This window comes from Schistocerca piceifrons, chromosome 4 (assembly GCF_021461385.2).
Source record: "Schistocerca piceifrons isolate TAMUIC-IGC-003096 chromosome 4, iqSchPice1.1, whole genome shotgun sequence".
In the NCBI taxonomy this organism is placed as follows: domain Eukaryota; kingdom Metazoa; phylum Arthropoda; class Insecta; order Orthoptera; family Acrididae; genus Schistocerca; species Schistocerca piceifrons.
The window spans coordinates 202144521-202168053 of NC_060141.1; the positions used below are offsets into that span (position 1 = coordinate 202144521).

The following is a 23533-nucleotide window of genomic DNA, read 5'->3' on the forward strand; positions in this document are numbered from 1 at the left end:
TAACTGAGAATAAAAACTTAGGGTATTGGAAGGAACATTACTCTGTGATTCTAAACTGTGCCTTCAATGTTCTATATAATGTCCCTCAGCAACCCCAGCCATCATAGATGCACTTCCACCCACATACAGAGACTTTATCAAAACACTCAATCAGTCGAGACCAAGAAGGACTCATGGTCCTGACAACATTCCTCTGGAACAGATACAAAATAGAGCTACACCCTTCAAGATTAGACTTTTTATACTGATCCTCTTAATTTGGGAAACTCGAGAAGTACCTGATGACTGGAAGAATGCTACTATCAGCACTATCTCTAAGAAAGGTGACCGTAGTGTGTGTGGAAACTACCATCATATATTGCTGTTGTCAGTTGCAGGTAAAATTCTCTCAAGAATTCTATTAAATAGGTTCCAAGATAAGATTTTTGCAGAATCTCAGTGTGATTTCCAAACCTCCGGAGGCATGACAGATATGATATTTTGTGCTAGACAGCTCCATGAAAAATGCAGAGAGCAACAGTAGTATCTATATTTAGTTTTGTATGTCCTTGAAAAATCCTTTGATTCCATGCCTAGATCTGCCATGTGGAAGGTAATGGACACTTTGGATGTCCTGAGCACTATGTGGATATGGTTCAAGCTCTACTTGATTTCGTGTCTGGGCAAGTTCTTCATGGTAGCACTGCACTGGGTTTGTTTCCAGTCAGTCAGGATTTGAAACTACGCTGTGTGCTTGCTCCAACCCCTCTTTTCTCTGTTCATGGCTACCATGCTGTATTAGTCATCTGCAAACAACCAAGGCATGATGATTAAATTTCGTTTTTATGGAGGTCTCTTCAATGTGGCAAGACTTTGTTCACAAAGACGTGTTCAGGTTACCTGGGTGACAGAACCACAGTATGTTGATGACACTGCATCTCCTCCTCTAACACCGCCAAAGTTACAGCTGTCAGTCAGCTGCTTTAAAACTGCATATGATTGCTGTGGTTGAATCATCAATGTGGGAAAAATGAAGGTACTCACAATTAACTCTCCCTTAATTCAATATCTCTATCGTAGACACAGCACTAGAGCAAGTTGAGCACTTGTCATATGTTGGAACCATCTTTTCTAAACCTTTACCTGTGAAGATGTTGATAAAAGAACAGGGGTTGCCCATGCAGCGTTTGGACAGTTAACAGACAGAGTCTTCATAAAAAAAGACCTAAAGCTGCATACCAAACTCATGGTGTACAGAGCTGTTGTCACTTCTGCGTTGCTGTACAGCTGTGAAACTTTGACGCTCTATTGCCATGATATCAAGAAACTTGAGCACTTCCCCCAGCAAAAAGGCAGACACATCTTGAACATTAAGTGGGAGAACCACGTTACCCACAATGCGGTTCTTGAGGAAGCGCATGTAAGCGGCATTGAGGCAACCATCATCGCTCAACAACTGAGATGGTTAGGCCATACTCATCACATGAGTAATGCAAGGCTTCCCTGCCAAATCCTTTATGGTGAACTCTGCTCAGGCAGTAGCACTTCAAGGACCAGATAAAACACATCATGAGGACAACTGGCATAAAGATACAAACATGGGAAGTATGTGCTGTGGACTACTTACTATGGAGGAACAAGACATCCACTGCTGTCAACTTTTTTTGAAGGAAAATGCGACGAAGAGGCCAAGTGACAGGCAGGGAAGCTCTGTCAGTTACAACTCTACCCTCCTCCAACTATTCTGTGTGATGTATGTGGATGAATGTTTTGTGTCAGGATTGGTCTGTTCAGCCACCAGAAACACATCCATACAATGAATTGAAATGCTCGTGATACACAGGAAGAAGCTGTGCATACTTGTAATCAAGTTGCAGCCGACTCGACCTAGGGTGTCATATGTGGTTAAGTTATCTTGATATGTCTCTTGGTCTGAACTTGCAGCTGCCTCCCACCTATTGCTCCACAAAAACCCTCCTGCTAATTTACACGTAGCATCCAATGGATGAAGATAATGTCAAAATTGCCAGATGCTTTTGGGCTAATTGCAGAACAAAATTTCTTGTTTTACTGATCACATCATGGTCAGGCAGAGATTCCGAAATCAGGTGCTTAATTGTAAGGCATACCTGTGAGGAGATATGGATTCAGAACACAATGTAGTAGTGATGAAGAGTAGGCTGAAGTTTAAGACATTAGTCAGGAAGAATCAGTATCCAAAGAAGTGGAATACAGAAGTACTAAGGAATGACAAGATACTTTTTAAGTTCTCTAAGACTATAGATACAGCAGTAAGGAACAGCTTAGTAGGCAGTACATTTGAAGAGCAATGGACATCTCTAAAAATGGCATCACATAAGTTGGAAAGAGAAACGTAGGTGGAAAGAGGCTAACTGTGAAGAACCCTTGGGTAACAGAAGAAATACTTAAGTTGATCGATGAAAGAAGGAAGTACAAAAATGTTCAGGGAAATTCAGGAACACAGAAATACAAGTCGCTGAGGAATAAAATAAGTAGGAAGTGCAGGAAAGCTAAGGTGAAATGGATGCATGAAAAATGATACGAAATCAAAAAAGAAATGATTATAGCAAGGACTGACTCAGCTTGTAGGAAAGTCAAGAAAACTTTCAGTGAAATTAAAAGCAAGGGAGTAACATTAAGAGTGCAAGAGGAATTCCACTGTTAAATGCAGAGGAGAGAGTGGAGAGGTGGAGGATGTACATTGAAGGCCTCTATTAGTGTGAAGAAATGTCTGATGTGATAGAAGAAGAAACGAGAGTTGATATGGAAGAGATAGGGGATCCAATATTAGAATCATAATTTAAGAGTGCTGTGGAGATCTTAAGATCAAATAAGGTAGTAGGGATAAGTCCATCAAAATTCCTAAAATCATTGAGGGAAGTTGGGGGAAGTAGAAACAAAATGACTATACAAGTTGGTGTGTAGCATGTATGAGACTGGTGATGTACCATCTGACTTTCGGAAAAATGTCATCCACACAGTTCCAAAGACTCCAAGAGCTGACAAGTGTGAGAATTATCACACAGTCAGCTTAACAGCTCAAGCATTCAAGTTGCTGACAAGAATAACATACAGAAGAATGGAAAAGAAAATTGAGGATGTGTTAGATGACGGTCAGTTTGGCTTTAGGAAAGGTAAAGGCACTAGAGAGGCAATTCCGATGTTGCGGCCAATAATGGAAGTAAGACTAAAGAAAAATGAAGACATGTTCATAGGATTTGTCAACCTGTAAGAAGTGTTCAACAATGTAAAATGTTGCAAGATGTTCAAAATTCTGAGAAAAATGTGGGTAAGCTTTAGGGAGGGACAAGTAATATACAATATGTACAAGAACCAAGAAGGAATAATAAGATAGGAAGACCAAAAACGAAATACCCAGTTTAAAAAAGATGTAAGACAGGTATGTAGTCAATCTGTACTTCGAAGAAGCAATGATGGAAATAAAGGAAAGGTTCAGGGGTGGAATTAAAATTCAAGGTGAAAGGATATCAGTGATACAACATTGCTACCCTGAGTGAAAGTGAAGAAGAATTACAGGATCTGCTGAATAGAATGAACAGTCTAATGAGTACGGATATGGATTGAGAGTAAATTGAAGAAAGATGAAAGTAATGAGAAGTAGCAGAAAGGAGAACAACAGGAAACTTAACATCAGGATTGATGGCCACAAGTAGATGTAGTTAAGGAATTGTGCTACATAGGCAGTAACTAATGACGGATGGAGCAAGGAGGACACCAAAAGCAGACTAGCACTGCCAAAGAGGGCATTCTGGCTAAGAGAAGCCTACTAGTATCAAACATAGGCCTTAATTTGAGGAAGAAATTTGTGAGAATGTTTGTTTAGAGCACAGCACTGTATGGTAGTGAAACACGGACTATGTGAAAACTGGAACAGAAGAGAATCAAAGCATTTGAGATGTGCTACAGACGAATGTTGAAACTTAGGTGGACTGATAAGATAGGGAATGAGGAGGTTCTGTGCAGAATCAGAGAGGAAAGGAATATGTGTAAAATACTGACAGGGAGAAGGGAAAGGATGATAGGACATCTGTTAAGACATCAGAGAGTGATTTTCATGGTAGTAGAGGGAGCTGTAGAGGGCAAAAACTGTTGAAGACAGAGACGGAAATGCATTCAGAAAATCATTGAGGACACAGGTTGCAACAAGTGATGCTTTGAGATGAAGACGTTGGCACAGAAGAGGAATTCATGGTGAGGCTCATCAAACCAGTCAGACGACTGATGACTTAAAAAAACAGAAAAAGTATAAATTCCACTCTTTATCCACCACTACAATTCTTGTTCTCTGTGGCTCGCTCTAGTACCATAGAAGCTATTCTCTGGTGCCTTAACACATGTCCTATTGGCTCTCACCCTTTCCCTTATTCTAGTTTGTTTTCCACATGTTTCTTTTCTTGGCAATTCTCCAGTGAACCACATTTATCACCTTTGTTGTTGTTGTGGTCTTCAGTCCTGAGACTGGTTTGATGCAGCTCTCCATGCTACCCTATCTTGTGCAAGCTTCTTCATCTCCCAGTATTTACTGCAATCTACATCCTTCTGAATCTGCTTACAAGGGAACCTCCGCATCACACCCCCGTCAGATTTAGTTATAACTTGGCACAGTGGATAGGCCTTGAAAAACTGATCACAGATCAATCGAGAAAACAGGAAGAAGTTGTGTGGAACTATGAAAAAATAAACAAAATAAACAAACTGCGTAGTCCATGTGCAACATAGGCAACATCAAGTATAGTGAGCGCTTAGGAGCGCCGTGGTCCCGTGGTTTGCGTGAGCAGCTGCGGAACGAGAGGTGCTTGGTTCAAATCCTCCCTCGAGCGAAAAGTTTACTTTCTTTATTTTCGCAAAGTTGTGATCCGTCCGTCCGTTCATTGACATCTCTGTTCACTGTAAAAAGTTTAGTGTCTGTGTTTTGCGACCGCACCGCAAAACCGTGTGATTAGTAGACGAAAGGACGTGACTCTCCAATGGGAACCGAAAACATTTGATCCCAAGGCCATAGGTCAACCGATTCCTCCACAGGTAAACACGTCTGATATATTCTATATGACACTGATGACGGCATGTGCGTCACATGACAGGAATATGCTGTCGACCCACCTAACTTGTACACCTGGCGAATGGGTAAAAAGATTCTGCTACCTCGCCCGATTTAGGTTTTCTTGTGGATGTGATAATCACTCCCAAAAAAGTGATAAAAACATAAGAGTTTGTCACATAAAGTGCAACAAATGAATGCAACAGTTTCACAGTCGCAAAGTTTTCCCTCTGCTCTGTCAAAACACACAACGTTAAAACGTTTTTAAATTTTTCCATGTGTAGACCGTCAAATCTTGCATATGTCCAAGCAAATCTGAACATGTTCTGGAATTTTGGAGAGCGAAGTTGATTATGTTTGAGTGCCTGAACTTTGATAATTGACACACGATCACGTAAACAATACTGCTCTGTATACCTGTGCAGCTTCGCAAAATCATAGAATCTTTTCACGAAGTATTTCACTTGCCGAAAACCAAACAAATCTAACGGTTGCACAAGAGGTGTACAACCTGGAGGAATGGTAATCACGTCTACTCCCACACTAAAATTGTACGGACAGATTAGTCTGAAAATAAAAAATTAAAATTTTCACTTGAGAGAAGATTTGAGCTAAGGACTCCTCGTTTTGCAGCTGCTCACGCTAACCACGGGACCACGATGCTCCTGTGGTCTGTCTATCCTTGATGTTGCCTATGTAGCACATGAACTACTCAGTTTGTATATTTTGCTTATTTTTTCATAGTTCCACACAACTTCTTCCTGTTTTCTCGATTGATCTGTGTTCAGTTTTTCAAGGCCTATCCACTGTGCCAAGTTATAACTAAATCTGAGGGGGGTGCGATGGGGAGGTTCCCTTGTTAGTATATTCATCTCTTGGTCTCCCTCTACGATTTTTACCCTCCATGCTGCCCTCCAATGCTAAATTTGTGATCTGTTGATGCCTCAGAACATGTCCTACCAACTGGTCCCTTCTTCTTGTCAAGTTGTGACACAAACTCCTGTTCTCCCCAATTCTATTCAATACCTCCTCATTAGTTATGTGATCCACCCATCTAATCTTCAGCATTCTTGTGTAGCACCACATTTCGAAAGCTTCTATTCTCTTCTTGTCCAAACTATTTATCGTCCATGTTTCACTTCCATACATGGCTACACTCCATACAAATACTTTCAGAAACGACATCCTGGCACCTAAATCTATGCCCGATGTTAACAAATTTCTCTTCTTTAGAAACGCTTTCCTTGCCATTGCCAGTCTACATTTTATATCTTCTCTACTTCGACCATCATCAGTTATTTTGCTCCCGAAATAGCACAACTCCTTTACTACTTTAAGTGTCTCATTTCCTAATCTAATTCCCTCAGCATCACCCAACTTAATTCGACTACATTCCATTATCCCCGTTTTACTTTTGTTGATGTTCATCTTATATCCTCCTTTCAAGACACTGTCCATTCCGTTCAACTGCTCTTCCAAGTCCTTTACTGTCTCTGACAGAATTACAATGTCATCAGCAAACCTCAAAGTTTTTATTTCTTCTCGATGGATTTTAATACCTACTCCGAATTTTTCTTTTGTTTCCTTTACTGCTTGCTCAATATACAGATTGAATAACATCGGGGAGAGTCTATCACCTTATACTTAATGTTCATCATCCTTCTGTAATCCTGCATGTAAATGATTTGATTCTTTTCATTTCCAGCTTTCTCATATTCTGTGATCCCTTTCTATAGAACACTGCATGCCAAATGTACAGTCTCAGAAAGTTATTTCTCAAATTAAGAACTATGTTTAATGCTAGCTGACTTCTTTTGTCAAGGAGTGCTTTCTTTGCCTGTGCAAGTCTGCTTCTTATGTCCTCCTTACTTCATCTGTTACATGTAATTTTGCTTCCAAGGTAGCAGAATTCTTCACTTTTTGTCAACTCTGCACGCCAGTTTTGTTATGACATTCAATGCTAATCTCTTTTCTGCTACTTCTTAAGCCTTCCCCATGCTTTTGTGTTTTGTTTACTATTAATCCACATTTTGTGCACAGTAGACTGTTCATTCCACTGTGCTTGGAATTCTTCCTGTATTTGAAAGAGGATATTGATGTCTTCAACAAATTTTATCAACAATTTCTTGCTGGATTTTGATCCCACTTCCAAATCTTTGCTTTATTTCCCTTATTGCTTCTTAAATATAGATACTGAATAGTAGAGGAGAAAGACCATGTCCCTGTCATATACTTATTTAATTCAAGCTCTTCTGCCTTTGCATTCCATTTTTGTTGCCACTTTTGTTTCTTTCAGATATTGTATTTTACTTGTCTTTTTTTTTAGTGTATACCCACTTTTCATATGGTTTTGAACATCTTACACTACTACTTTGTGGTATCAAATGCTTTTTCCTTTCACAGCAAATAGATTGTCAGAAAAGTCTTGATTTTTGTGATTATCATATGTAACATTAGAACCACCTCTCTGGTGCCTTTAAATTTTCAAAAGTGAAACTGATCATCATCTAACATATCCTTAATTTTCTTTTTCTTGTTCATTATATTTTCCTCGTTAATGGCATGAATGCTGGAATTGCCAAGCTCCTTGTGCCGCTGTTCTCACGTTTATCTGCCCTTGTTATCTTCCAGATTATATGAATGATATTCTTTCTGAAGTTTGATGATATGTCTATAGCCTTGTACATTTTACATGTTAACTTGAGAAAAATCGTTTGGTTGCCACTACCCCCACTGATTTTAGAACTTGTGGAGAAGTGTTGTGACCAGAAGTCCTCCATGTCTCTGTCACATGCTGATTCTCCTGCTAGACCCCTTAGATTCTCCAAACTGACATCAGTTTCTCATTTTAGAATATCAGCAACGTCTCTGCTTTTAAATTTTCTGAAATTTATTGTGACTTTCCTAAATGCTGAATCTGTCCTCGTGACAAACATTTTCCCTTAGCTTCCTTGCACTTCATATCGATTGCATGATAAGTTCACACTAAGTAACTTACTCTGCTATTTCACTTCCTTTTCCAGAACTTTTTTTAACTGAAGTATTTCTTGTGTTGCTCAGTTTCTGGGCAGTAACACACAAATTTGTCCATACAACTTCTGTTATCACCCTTTTTAGGGATGTCCATTCTTCTCAACTGAATTGTCAGCTCTCATATTCATTTCTTTAGTACCTACAACGTGAGAGAACTTAAAATGCACTTAGTCATTCCTCAATACTTCCTCACAATTCTTGAAAGTGCTCTGATCTGAAATTCTGACAGCTATTGGGTAAATCTTACAATGTAATATCCAGTTTTGGAAACTCTGTCTCCCCATGACGTAATCCATCTGGGATCTTCCTTTAGCTCTTAGCCGTATCTGAATTTACTCCCTCCTCTTGTGATTTTTGCATTTTTTATTTTTTATTATTAACTGATGTTTATTACAGAGCTCAAGGGGTCTTACTCCTCTCTCATCGTTATTCCAAATCCTGTATTCTTCCACATTTCTGCTGTTCCTTCCCCTAATATAGTGTTTCAGTTCCCCTCTTGTACTCACTCTTTCTCATCATCTTCTGCTGTTAGTGTCAGCATGTATACTTGAAGTGTAGCTGTTGGCATTGGTTTGATTCTGATTCTGTCCTGAAAAATCCTTTCACTGAATTGTTTCCAGTAACTACCTCTTTGCCCTGCCTTCCTGTTTGTAGTGAATCCTACTCCCATTGTATAATTTTCTGATGCTACTGCTATTAACCTATATTTACCTGACAATTTACCTCTGTCTGCTTACCATTTTACTTCACTGACTTTTATTACATGTAGATTCAACCTCTGCATTTTCCTTTCTAGATTTTCTAGCTTCCCTACCACAATTCAGACATCCAACAGTCCACAATTTGACTTATTCTGCAGAACACATTACCTTACTGACTTTTGTATTTCCAAAGGCTACATAAAACTTTCATAAATGTGAACACCTAAATGCATAGTACTTTCTGCTCTGTTTATTATTCTTTGTTCATATATTTGATTAATAAGACATGATATTTTTGACTGTGCAAAACTGAATAAGCTGTGTTTCTTCAAAGTTTAAAGGCAACATATTTGTGTAAATGCCAGTGTAAGCTCTCTGAGCTTCTGTGTCATACAACACTAGACCTGTTATATGGGATTCCTTGGAAGAAAGTGATGTCCACCGCAGGTGGCTCTTTGCTGCAGCCCCATGGGTGCAGCAAAGAGTGCTAAATAGGTGCCAACATTTCTGAAACACATGTTGCAATCGAATCAGCTCAGAAGTAGTGCTCACACTTATAATTGTGGTGCCATCTTTTCTGAGAGTCAGGCTCAAGAATTGAAAAGAGCTGACAGAGATTATGATTCATAATAATTAATAAGGTGAAATTTGTTTCCATGTGAGTAAACATAAAATTTATGTGCATGGCACAAATTGTTACCAGGTGCTGTTTTGTGACAAACACATAATTGACTTGAGCTGCATTTCATGTTTTGATTGTGAATGCAGTGGTTTGTTTGAATTTATTGGCATTTGCATGGAACAATATATGACACCCATGCAGTAATCTGTGATGCATCCATCATATATTAAAAGTGTGCAGTAATGTCCGTGACTAAATATGGTGCATATTAGAGTTTAGACTTGAACATAAAGAATACCTTGTCTCCTCGTTTGTTAATTAGATAAATTCATCTGTGTCCACTTGTACAAACAAAGACTTTCTTAAAGTTTCTTTGGCTGTTAACAGGTTTGTGAATTCAGAAGTGTAAAAATGTTCAGGCGAATGCCAGTGCAAATGACTGCAGAACAGTCAGGACTCAAAGTAAGAATGTCAGGTACACTGTAGGTAGTTGACTAAAGGAGTTCAAATGCAGGTAGTTGTAAGATAATGCAATAGCCTGTGGAGTTGAGTGCAAATGAATACTGAAGTCACAGTTGTTAATGAAAGCATGTGTCAGGCTTGCTCAGAAATTGTTCCAATGACTGTCTGAAGCCCAGAAAATACAAATGTTGTGTCTGCCTACTTTCATGTCCTTGCAGCTTCCTGCATGTCGTACTGGGAATACCTGCATCTAGCTTCTTCTTCTTCTGTTTATGATAGTGTCTGTTGGTGGTTGACTTTGGAACTCACTAGTCGGTCTTCTTCTCGTCTCCTGAGGCTCTGGTATTGCTGATTGCTGCTCCCTGCAGATGACTTCTTGGAGTCTGCTGTGTAGTATTTCTAAATCCATTGGTCTTTACATGGTTCTTGATCTTGGCCAGCAGCCAATGTTGCACTTGAAGATTATTTGTAAAAAGGGGAGGCGATGGGAACTGCTGTTCAGGCCACTGTTCCTGACATCTGTGTGCAGTTACAGTGAGTAAATTCCAAACTTGCTGGTTCCTTACTGTTGCCAAACCAAACCATAGTGGAGTGCTGAAGCAAGTTAGATATTACATGACAGTGGATCCACAGGCGTACGCTTCCTATGCATATACCTTGTAAGTAAAGTAATGTGGATTATTTCACAAGTTCTTGTTGCGAGCATTTGATGATGATTCTTGATTTCTGAACATTGGCATCAACGGACATTGCTAGACAAGAAAGGGATGTGTCAAGAACGAAGTATGGTATACTCTAGAAGTAGCACTAATTCAGAGATGAAAATTTATGCAGACTTCAACCCAAAACCCAACTGTTCTAGTAGGCCTCCCAAGCTTGCCTCCTGAAGTAATTTTGACTTTGTTGCAGTTTTCATATCCAAAGAAGTGTTTGTAACCAAGCAGCTTGTATCAACAGTAAGAGATAGCAAAATTGCCAGACATAGTAATAGTTTTAGTTTTCATTTGTTAAAAATATCTCATACTATTAATTCTATGTTTTGCATTTACAGATTATGAAAGACATAATATTGCGTCACAAGGTACTTCAGGGTCAAAGAGTGCATTTTATTCCGGGATGGGACTGCCATGGTTTGCCCATTGAACTGAAAGCAGTGTCCAGTTCATGTGGAAAAGAAACAAAGCTTACACCAGTTGAAATAAGATATAAAGGTGATTTGAATAGCTGTTAATGCATTACATTGTGGCTTCAGATTATCTTTAGTGATGAACTATTTGGCAATCTAAGCATGTTATCGCGTTTTTGAAATGCTGCAGTTACCAGAGTTTCCATGAAAGTAGCAAGTGGGTCCCATAGGCATTAGCAAATAATATTGCAGAATCTAGGAATAGTTAAACATGTATTATATTTTTGCTGGAGATTGCAATTACAGATTGATCTGGAAACTGCTCTTCATATTTGCTTGTTACGTTTAGGTTACAGAATCAAGAAACAATAAGAAAGGCTGGATTTTTGGAACATGGGGAATGAGAGGGGGCAGAATAAATGTGAGGCAGTAATTGCCTTTTTATGGGAGTGTTACTTCTCTAGTAAGCTCAGTCACAAAATAATTTTGAGCCATTTGTTAATTACCTTGTTAATGTGGAGGGACTCCTTTTATCGTTGTTTTGGTGGTGGCTTTGAAAGTTACAACCTTACTAAGTGTTTTACATGAAAGTTTGGTGTACAAGTGGCACTGATGTTTACTTGACATTGTGTACCTCCAGTTATGCCCTCTTTATTATTTTTTTTTTTTAAAAAAAGAGCTTTACTAAGGTCTAAAAATGTTCCTGAAGTGTGCATGCCCCATTCTACAACACTGTGTATTTCATGGTCCGATAACAATAGTGGCTGTGCTTGGATCTTTCGTTAATCTATTCCGTGATAGGCAGGAATTCCAGGCCTTGATTAGTGGACGGACTTCAAAAGTGGCCAGGTGATTGTCTGAACGCTCACGTTCAGACATACATTTCCACACTCCTAAAACATCCCTAGGTCCACTGTTTCCAATGTGATAGTGAAATGGAAACGTGAAGGGACATGCACAGCACAAAAGCGTACAGGCCGATCTCGTCTGTTGACTGACAGAGACTGCCGACACTTGAAGAGGGTCGTAATGTGTAATAGGCAGACGCCTATCCAGACCGTCACTTAGGCATTCAAAACTGCGTCAGGATCACCTGCAAGTACTATGACAGTTAGGCGGGAGGTGAGAAAACTTGGATTTCATGGTCAAGCGGCTGCTCATAAGCCACACATCACATCGGTAAATCCAAATGATGCCTCGCTTGGTGTGAGGAGCGTAAACATTGGAGCAATTGAACAGTGGAAAAACATTGTGTGGAGTGACAAATTATGGTACACAATGTGCCGATCCAATGGCAGGGTGTTGGTATGGCTAATGGCCGGTGAGCGGCATCTGCCAGCGTGTGTAGTATCAACAGTAAAATCGGGGATGTTGGTGTTAAGGTGTGGTTGCGTTTTTCATGGAGGGGCTTGCACCCCTTGTTGTTTTGCATGGCACTATCACAGCACAGGCCTACACTGATATTTTAAGCACCTTCTAGCTTCCCACTGTTGAAGAGCAATTTGGGGATGGCGATTGCATCTTTCAACATGATCGAGCACCTGTTCATAATGCACAGCCTGTGGCGGAGTGGTTACACGACAATAACATCCCTGTAATGGACTGGCCTTCACAGAGTCCTGACCTGAATTCTATAGAACACATTTGGGATGTTTTGGAACGATGACTTCATGCCAGGTCTCACCGACCGACATCAATACCTCTCCTCAGTGCAGCACTCCATGAAGAATGGGCTGCCATTCCCCAAGAAACCTTCCAGCACCTGACTGAACATATGCCTCTGAGAGTGGAAGCTGCCATCAAGGCTAAGGGTAGGCCAACACCGTATTGAATTCCAGCAGTACCGATGGAGGGCGCCACGAATTTGTAAGGCATTTTCTGCCAGGTGTTCAGATACTTTGATCACATAGTGTATTTTATTGAAGTTGAGAATTAGTGACATGGACATATAATTTGAATCTCTTTTATTACCTGTTATGCCATGTCATAGACATGCTTATTTTTAAGGCACTTGCATTCACACATATATTCCTTTACCACCACATCTGAGGCACCATACCAGCCAGATGAGTGTCTATTCGTTAGCTTTTGTATTACGTTAAATATCTCCTGTTCCTTCAACTTCACAAATTTGAGCTCTGCACAATGTATGGTTTAATTTGGTTTTTAGCCTACATATCTGTAATTACTTCATTGTTTGGGACCTGAAAAGTCTGCATTTGTGATAAATGCAAATATAGTTGAGATTTCTAGTTGTCAACAAATGAGGTGATTTTAAATTCGATAACACTCAACATTTTATGTGTCATTAATTCACCTTGTTGCTTGTGATTTTGTAGCCATAGTGGCCCTAATCATAGATTTGTCTGTTAGCTGGCATTGGTGGTGATCAGTAAGCAATCAGTATGGGTCGATGTCATTTGATTTCTATTGATTCAGTTATACTATGTCATTTGATTTCTATTGATTCAGTTATTCTGATAAGCCACCATGGTGTAAGTCCAACTGGAATGTGCACATATAATGCAGTTCTCCCCCTGCGGGTTCGGGGGTTAGAATAGTCACGCGGTATTCCTGCCTGTCGTAAGAGGCAACTAAAAGGCGTCTCAAACTTTTCGGCCGTATGTGATGGTCCCCTGTTGGGTTTGACCTCCATCTCTCAAAATTTTTCCGAAGAGCGAGCCGATTGGGGAAGGGCGCCTTACTTGGTGCATTGTGTCCATCTAGCGATCAGACCATTCGCCACTGACAACACAGGGATCGCTCTACTGATGCCTGCGCCGTTAACTCCCCACGTATGCCAAGGAGTAGATGCCCGTCTCCCTGGGGCATCAGGACTCCCGGCAATGGCCATCTTGCCAGGTGGTATTGCTGCGGCTGGGTGGCGCCCGTGGGGAAGTCCCTTGGTCGGAGTAGGTGGCATCAGGGCGGATGACCCGCAATGAAGCGTGGTACATCATCTCTCGCTGGCGGCCAGCCGCCAGCAATCTAAGCGTTCTCGGGCTCAATTTAATGCTCAGAAGTACGATCCGAAAACGTTCCCCTCTCTGGCCAGGCCGTGGGAGGAGCATAAGTCTCAGGATGGAGGTAACAGTTATTCGCCCTGATTCTTAGTTTGCACGAGAGCTGATGGGGAGTCTTTTCTATCCACAAAGCCTCAGTTCTTTGTCGAGCATTTAGAGGACAAGTTTGGGGAGATGGAGGGCTTGTCCAAAATGCGCTCTGGGTCAGTACTGATACAAACGACATCCTCTGCCCAGTCGCGCAGGTTACTTGTTTGTGACAAGTTGGGGGATGTTAACGTTACCATTACACCACATAAGAGTTTAAATATGGTCCAGGGTGTTATTTTCCATAGGGACCTACTTTTGCAGTCTGATGACGAGCTGCGCGCCAACTTAGAGCGTAGAGGTGTTCATTTCGTCCGGCGCGTTCATCGGGGCCCGAGGGACAATCAGGTTGCTACCGGTGCCTTCATCTTAGCCTTCGAGGGTGATACATTACTGGAGAAGGTCAAGGTGATGGTCTACCATTGTGACATCAAGCCCTATATCCCTCCCCCGATGCGGTGCTTTAAATGCTGGAAGTTCGGCCATATGTCTTCCCGCTGCACTTCCAGCCTCACATGTCGAGATTGTGGACGCCCATCACATCCCAATACTCCATGTGCCCCGCCTCCCATCTGTGTCAACTGCAGAGAGCATCATTCACCTTCCTCGCCAGACTGCAAAGTCTTTCAGAAAGAGCGCAAAATCATGGAATACAAGACCCTGGACCGGCTGACCTATACTGAGGCCAAAAGGAAATATGACAGACTACATCCTTTGCGAATGACGTCTTCTTACGCAGCTGCTACAACAACTGTGCTAGCCCCATCAGTTTCGAGACTTCCAGCCAGATCGATGAGCAGTACAACTACCCCTGCCCCCTTGCCTGTGGGGGAGGGGGGGGGGGGGGGGGCTCTACCCAACCGGTCGCTCCTGCACCACCTGCCTCAGGAGCAACATCCTCCCACACATCGGGGACGTCCGTCCCCGCTTCTCAGCCGGAGAAGTGTCTCACTTCTTTGGCTGCTCTCTCCCGTAAGGGTTCCCTTGGGACCCTCCCTTCCCAGGCTTCCACCAGCGGGAAGGATGACGCCCAACAGTGGCATGAGTCCCCACCAGTGGCTGGTTGTAGGGCTTCGCGATCCTCCTCCGTCCCGGAGACTGATTCGGTGAGGCCTTCCCAGCCGGTGAAACCCAAGGTTCAGCGAGAGAAGTTCAAGTGCAAGACCTCTAAGGCCAAAGAACTTGCGGTGGCGCCGACCCCACTGCACCCTTCGAGCTCTGCGTCTGAGGATGAGGTCGAGATTCTGGCGTCCGCTGAGGACCTTGATCTCGCCGGTCCCTCAGACACCATGGGTGTCACTCGCACAGGTACTGAATCGGTGGCAGTGAGTGAACTAGCGGCGTAAATTGCCTTCCCAGTCCCTTCACGCCTTTCTCAGCCATGGACAATATCATCTTCCAGTGGAACTGCAGCGGTTTCTTCCACCATCTAGCTGAGCTCCGACAACTTATCAGCCTTCACCCTTTCTTCTGCATTGCTCTTCCAGCAATGCGAACCCCCGCCCTCCGTGGCTATCGGGGTTATTATAAGAACCGGGCATCTTATGAAAGGGTGTCTGGTGGCGTCTGCCTCTACATCCTTCACACTCTGCACAGCGAGTCTGTCCCTCTCCAAATGCCTTTAGAGGCTGTCGCTGTTCGGGTGTGGATGCCACAGGCTGTTACCGTGTGCAGTCTTTACCTTCCACCGGATGGTGATGTCTCGCAGCATGTCCTGGCTGCGCTGATAGCCCAATTGCCGCCACCTTTCTTGTTACTGGGTGACTTCAACGCCCACAACCCTCTGTGGGGTGGGTCAGTGGCAACAGGTCGAGGCGCCACCATTGAGCATTTATTGGCACAGATCGATCTTTCACTTTTAAATGATGGTTCCTTCACACACTTCAGCGTGGCGCATGGCACGTACTCCACCATCGACCTTTCGATCTGTAGCCCTCGCCTCTTACCATCTGTCCAATGGAGTGTGCATGACGACTTGTGTGGCAGTGACCACTTTCCGATCCTTCTGTCACTGCCACAACGTCACTCTTCTCGGCGTCCCAGCAGATGGGCTCTGAATAAGGCTGACTGGGACTTGTTCTCCTCCATTGCCGCTATTGAGCCTCTCTCTAATGACGACATTGATGCGGTGGTTCACTCAGTCACCACCAGCATCGTTACTGCCGCAGAATCTGCCGTTCCCAGTTCTTCTGGGTCCCCTCGGCGGCGGACTGTGCCTTGGTGGTCGCCCGAGATCGCTGAAGCGATAAAAGATCGCCAGCGGGTGCTCCAGCGTCACAAGCATCATCCCTGCATTGAACACCTCATCACTTTCAAACGGCTGCATGCCAAAGCAAGCAGGAGTCCTGGGAGCGGTATGTGTCCACCATTGGCCTCCATGTCTCTCCATCGCAGGTCTGGGCCGAGATCCGACGCCTCTATGGCTATCGGACCCCTGTCAGCGTCCCTGCGCTCTCCCTGAATGGAGCAGTTTGTACAGACTCCGATGAAATAGCCAACAGCTTGGCAGAGCATTTTGCTCTTAGTTCCGCTTCTTCCAATTACCCACTGGCCTTCCGCTCCATTAAAGAGCGGATGGAACGTCGGAGCCTTTCTTTTCGCACCCACCATTCTGAATCTTACAACGCTCCATTCAGTGAGTGGGAATTTCACAGTGCCCTTGCCGCTTGCCCTGATACCGCTCCTGGGCCAGATTGCATTCACTGTCAGATGCTGAAACACCTTTCAGTGGACTGCAAGCGACGCCTCCTCGACCTTTACAACCGTCTCTGGGTCGAGGGTGAGTTTCCGTCGCATTGGCGGGAAAGCATTGTCATCCCCGTTTTGAAACCGGGCAAGAGCCCTTTGGAGGTGGACAGCTACTGCCCCATTAGCCTCACCAACGTTCTTTGCAAGCTTCTCGAACGGATGGTGAGCCGGCGCTTGAATTGGGTACTGGAGTCTCGGGGCCTTCTGGCTCCCTCTCAGGGTGGGTTCTGTAAAGGCCACTCCGCCACCGACAATCTGGTGAGTCTGGAGTCGGCCATCCGTACTGCCTTTGCCCGCCGTCAGCACCTGGTCGCTGTCTTTTTCGACATGCAGAAGGCGTACGATACGACATGGCGTCATCACATCCTTTCTACACTTCATGGATGGGGTCTTCGGGGCCCTCTGCTGATCTTTATCCGCAATTTTCTGTCGTATCGTACCTTCCGTGTGCAAGTCGCAGCCTCTCATAGTTCCTCCCGAGTCCAGGAGAACGGGGTACCACAGGGATCAGTCCTCAGTGTCTGCCTGTTTTTAATAGCCATAAACGGTCTCGCTGCAGCGGTGGGAAATTCTGTCTCCGCTTCCCTGTATGCTGACGACTTCTGCCTTTACTACAGCTCTACTGGCGTTCAGCTGTTGAACGTCAGCTACAGGGCACTATCCGCAAGGCGCAGTCTTGGAATGTAGCGCATGGTTTTCAGTTTTCGGCTGCCAAGACCCATGTTATGCATTTCTGCCGGCGTCGAACAGTCCATCCTGAGCCGCGGCTTTATCTTGCCGACGCACTCCTTGCTGTGGTGGAGACCCACAGGTTTTTGGGTGTAGTTTTTGATGCCCGGTTTACTTGGCTGCCTCATATTCGGCAGCTTAAACAGGTGTGTTGGCGGCATCTCAACGCTCTGAGATGCTTGAGCCACACCCACTGGGGTGCCGACCGATCTACCCTATTACGGCTCTACCAGGCGTTAATCCAGTCCCGTCTGGATTGTGGGAGCCTGGCTTATGGCTCAGCATCCCCATCTGCATTGCGGGTACTGGACCCAATCCTCCACAGCAGGATACGCTTTGCCACTGGTGATTTCCGGACCAGCCCAGTGGACAGCATACTTGTGGAGGCGGGTGTCCCTCCACTGCGATTACGCCACCAACGTTTGCTGGCTTCTTAAGCTGCCCATGTTTTCAGCTTGCCCGGGCATGCTAACTATCGGCTACTATTCCCACAGTCGCACATCCATCTTCCAGAACGCAGGCCCAGGGCTGGATATACGATCGCGGTCCGCGTCCGAGAGCTTCTCTCCGGGCTTGGGGCTTATCCTCTTCCGCCTCCTTTCCGGGCATCTCTGCATACACCCCCGTGGTGTGTGCCTCGCCCTCGCCTTCAGCTGGAACTGGCACAGGTCCCGAAGGACTCAGTCCCTCCGGAGGCTTTCCGCCGCCACTTTCTTTCCATCCTCGCAACGTATCAGGGCTCTGGCTTTGTTTACACTAACGGTTCGGTGGTTGCTGGTCGTGTCGGTTATGCGCTAACTCTAGGGGACCATTCCGAACAACGTTCCTTGTCGGCTGGCTGCAGCGTTTACACTGCTGAGCTGGTCGCCATCTTTCGTGCCCTAGAGTATATCCGCTCCTGCTCAGGTGAGTCTTTCGTTATCTGTAGCGATTCCCTGAGCGGTTTACGAGCTCTCGACCATTGTATCCCTCGTTCCTGTCTGGTGATGGCTATCCAGGAGTCCCTGCGTACTCTTGCCTGTTGCGGCCGCTCTGTGATCTTCGTGTGGACCCCGGGCCATGTTGGGATATCCGGCAATGAGAATGTTGACCGCCTGGCGAAAGAGGCCACCAGTACACCATCTCTGGACATTGGCCTCCCGGAGACAGATTTGCGGGCATTCCTATGCAGCACAATTCTAGACCTTTGGGACACTGAATGGTGCGCCCTGCCTTCACAAAACAAACTTCAGGCCATCAAGGAGCCTACCGGTGTGTGGCGCTCCTCCTTGCGGGTCTCTCGCAAGGAGTCTGTTGTCCTCTGCCGGCTGCGCATTGGGCATACATGGATGACGCACGGCCATATATTGCGACGTGAGGACCCACCTTTATGTCACTGCGGCTCCATTTTGACAGTGGCCCACATTTTATTGGACTGTCCACTTTTAGCTGTGCTCAGGCAGTCGTTCGCACTTCCTGACACGCTCCCTGCCATTTTAACAGATGACTCTGCTATGGCTGACGTAGTTTTACGTTTTATTCGGGCAGGGGGTTTTTATCATTTAATCTGAGTGTTTCTGTTTTATTTTATTGTTTTGTGTTGACTCTGGCCTTTGGCCTACGATTTTAAACTGATTTTTTAATGTGTTTCTAAGTGGTTGGCTTTTCCTTTTTTATTTCTATGGTCGGCCAACCACCGTCAACATCTGTGTGATTTTAGTTCGTTTGTGTGGTCTTTGTCTAAGTTTCTCTTGTTCTGTGTCGTCTGTGATCTATTCTGTTCATCGTTTTTATTATCTGTGGGTGTTTTTAGTATTTGGGAAACGGGACCAAAGACCATAGCAGTCTGGTCCCTTTAATCCCACAAACCAACCAACCTATAATCCAGTTCAGTTCCACTTCTAACACCTTGTTGGTTCTATCTATATTCTGTAGTGTTGTTAGATATGGTCCACAATACTTTGTATCACATGAAAGTCCTTAGTGGTATGCTAGTTAGGACTTATATGCTACAGACGTGAAAATAGCATTGTGTAGGTTTTGCAATTGTGGAGTGGGGTGGGAAAAAAAGACAATGCTGAGAGACACATAAAATCAGAGAAGCACTCTTCACCAGTGAGAAAATGCTGCTGCTTCTCAATGCAGTCAATCATTAGTTGTTGAAAGCTTGAACAGTGGTAAAAGAACAACACAAGACAAGAACAGTTTTGGAAAAAAGCTGTTGAGGCCTCAAACATTCCATTAGGAAATTTGGAAAATCGAGCCATATTGTCATGGATAACTGAATTCTTGAAAAAAGATACTATGCATGAGGACTTTGTGTGCCAAATATTTTTGAGGTAGATTATTTGCTTTTGAGGCCTCAGATTATCGTGCATGTTAAAAATAACAGGAAAATCAGCCATTAGGTTTAGTTCACTAACTCTTATGCACAGAACAGACAATTTTTGTGCGCATCTCTTTGGTAGGGAATTTAAAGTGCAGACATAAGACTCCTATTTGCTTTTGGTACTCCTTAAATTTTGCAAACGAAGTTATCAAAGTGAGAGATACACAATCTAGAATATTCATTTTTTTGTGCATATGGGTACACGTTGTTTACACGCTGTACATCATAATAACCAGTTTATCTTGCCTTGGGTCTCTAAATTGAGAAATACAAAAATCACCTACATACAACAGGAGCATACTGCATACATAATTGATGTTTCCTATGTTACTTCTCAGGTTTTTTATGTGGTACTTGTCACAATCTGCAGTGCCGTTGATCATATAAGATCTGTGAAGAAATGTGGAAAGTTAGTTTCACAGTGCACAAAAAATGCATATACTAGATGTACTATTGACGTACCAGACCCTTATTCTCAAAATTAGTAGCTTCATACCAGTATTCGTACTTATTAAAATATTTTCTGCTACCAGTCATGATTTCTTTTTTACTTTATCCTATGTGCAATTCATTTTGGTAAATAAGCCCCATTGTAAAGTGCATGTTTTAAGTGTTATGCTTGATACCATGTGTGTGAGCTGCTGCATTTTAGTGGTGACTTTAATGTAGCGTGAACACACAAAAATTATGGTGTGTGTTTTTTCTCCATATACTGAAAATGGAGAAGTGATTGTAGTTACAAAATTTTGTACATCCTCTTATACAGAAACGCTCATGCTGTCATCTCTTTCACAGTTCACTTAATGTTTCCTGATTACCATTACTTTCTTGTTTGCGACTAACTATAAAAGATCAGAAACTGAGAAACTGTAAAACTTTCATGTTCTTGCGTAGCATTACGGTCAACACATTGCAGCAGTTCACACACATGAAGCATCACACTTAAAGTGTCACAATACAGTCGGAAAACTTATCTGATGATGGTAATCAAGTGCCTTAATATGTCTTACACGAAGTAAATAAAAATTTGTAGGGTATAATGAAACCATTAATTTTTATCATTGTAAGCTTATGTCATAGTGGATAAAATGAAATTGTAAAATCAGGCCTATGTCAACTTTGCTGCCCAAGTAACTTCTAGAGCTACTGAAACTTATGATCATCTTGTGGCTGTTGTGTCAAAAGTGTTGTGTGATAACTCTTTTTTGTATTCCTAGAAATTGCTTCCAACCACAAGAAATTTATCATTGAAGCTGTAGATGGAAGAAAGATAAACATCGTTTGTGATGAAACTGCAGACAGAATGGGACTGTGTTTTCATTGTTCTTCTTGAAGTATCAGTGCAGATGAATGGAAGTCACTGAAAGCCCATATTGATGATATTTCGTTGAATGGTTCGCATGCTGACACTTGTTGATGACCCAGCATTGAAATTTGGAGCAATTTGTTGAAGGGTTGCACTTCTGCCATGTTGAACGATTCTGTTCGGTCATCATTGGTCCTGTTCTTGCACGATCTTTTTCTGGCTGCTGCAATGTTGGAGATTCAACGTTTTACAGGGTTCCTGATATTCGTGGTACACTCATGAAATGGTCATATGGGAAAATCCCCACTTCATCGCTATCTCAGAGATGCTGTGTCCCATCGCCCATGCACCAACTGTAACACCATGTTCAAACTCACTTAAATCTTTTTAACCTGCCATTGTGGCAGCAGTAACTGATCTAACAACTGTGTTACATGCTTGTTGTCTTAAACAGGCATTGCTGACTGCAGTGCTGTATTCCGCCTGTTTACATATCTCTGTATTTGAATATGCATGCCTATACCAGTTTCTTTGGCACTTCAGTGCATGGTCAGCTGTTGTAGTCGTGTGTGTCACTTATACTCGGTACATCAGTCCTCCACAGTCCTGGTAGTTTGAACAATATATGACATGCCACAACTACATGGAATACCGTAAAAATCCACATTTCACAACCCAAGATCATCTTTTGAGGAAGCTAAAAGAACCCTAATCTTAGCTGGCAGTCAAAAAACTTATTTAACTTAATATTTCTGCAAAATATGACCAATCCTGGTGGAAATGTTCCCTGAGTAAGGCAGAAAAGCCATAGACCTTGGTGCCACTTCGGTATTATTATCACACACCTGGTGCATGGTTGGTTGATATTGCAACACATATGTGATGTGCCTTTCGCTTTAACCATTCTGGCGGAAGGTGGCCTCAAGATGGGCTAACTCAGTTGACAAACTCTCAGGGTCCGAGGTGAGTGGGTCCTGTGAACCAAGGTGCGAAGTACCCCTTCACACTGAACCGAATGGTGACAACTATCAGCCTATAGATACAAGTCGGTGTGAGTAGGCTTCCCGTAAGTGGCATGCTCCAATGTACTATCAGTCTTTCTACTGACCAAAATATAAAGAAATGGAGGGCAGCCATCCTTTTCCACTTCCATCATGGCACAAATATCGGGGTCACTTGATTCAGGTGTTCTAAAAAGATGTTCAAATTCTAACTGCCATGAGGCCAAACAACAAAAATATCATGTACATATCTGAAAGAAACATGCAGGATTCAAAGCCGCTAACTCCAAGTCATGTTCCTTGAAGTGTTCCATAAACAAATTGCAGCTATATGTGACAACGAGCTTCCCAGTGCAACTCCACCTGTCTGCTCATAGTACTTGCCATTGAATAAGAATGGAAGTCAATATGTCTAAATAGGGTTGTTAATTCAACACCAAACCTAACCTAATTTCACTTTAATGAATCAGTCAGAGGAATGAGGGTGAAGAGAGAGAGACCAGATCAAAAGTGGCTGGAGTATCAGAGCTATTCAAACACATTTCTTATAATCAACATAAGAACTCTCCTGTGTTCTTAATGTTATGCTCACACCAACCTATTAGTGGATTCAACAGATTGCAAGATACATGATTATATGAATGTGTAGTGTCTGCTATTTTGGACATGTTCGAAAGAACACATACCACGCATTCATATAACTGATATGCCTAGATGGGCAGTGGATCCAACTTCTTCAGTGGGGATGCACAAGTTCATCCAATCGCCTGCAGGATTCTCAGAGTGGCAAGCATGGAGGTAATGGACAAGGACTGCAGATAGATGGCACTCGGTGGGAATGTGAGTTGGCCATGAGACATGCTGAGATATTCTATGCATTTGCAATAAACAGAGTGTCCTGGGTGGCACATTGGTTAATGCAACTGCCTAGTAAACAAGTGATCCCAGGTTCGAATCCCGGTCCAGCACACATTTTCACTCATCACCATTGATTCTGCACAATGTCCCAATGCAGCTGACATAATTAATTCCTTCCCTTCCCTTTATCCACCCTTCTCCTTCAGTTCAATCATATATAGATTAGAAGGTGTTTTGCTTCACGATACATGAGAGCACCAATGTTACAATCGACCTAAGGGGAACCCATTCCTTGTGGACCTTTGGAAGGCATATAACATAGAAACAGTACAATAAGTGTTAAGACTCTTGATAGTCTTATGCAATAAGGAACTTTTCTGGAAGTCACTGTTGGTCTCTCTCTCAACACC

At 43.2% G+C, this 23533-nt stretch overlaps 1 protein-coding gene across 1 annotated transcript in view; it reads left to right on the forward strand.

Annotated features, from left to right (window-relative positions):
- The window catches only part of LOC124795032 (isoleucine--tRNA ligase, mitochondrial), a 103224-nt gene that overhangs the window by 14348 nt on the left and 65343 nt on the right, over nucleotides 1-23533 (forward strand). Inside the window, exon 3 of the mRNA XM_047258809.1 lies at nucleotides 10929-11088. Within this exon, the coding sequence (XP_047114765.1) occupies nucleotides 10929-11088 (160 nt within the window). The remainder of the gene's footprint in view (nucleotides 1-10928; nucleotides 11089-23533) is intronic.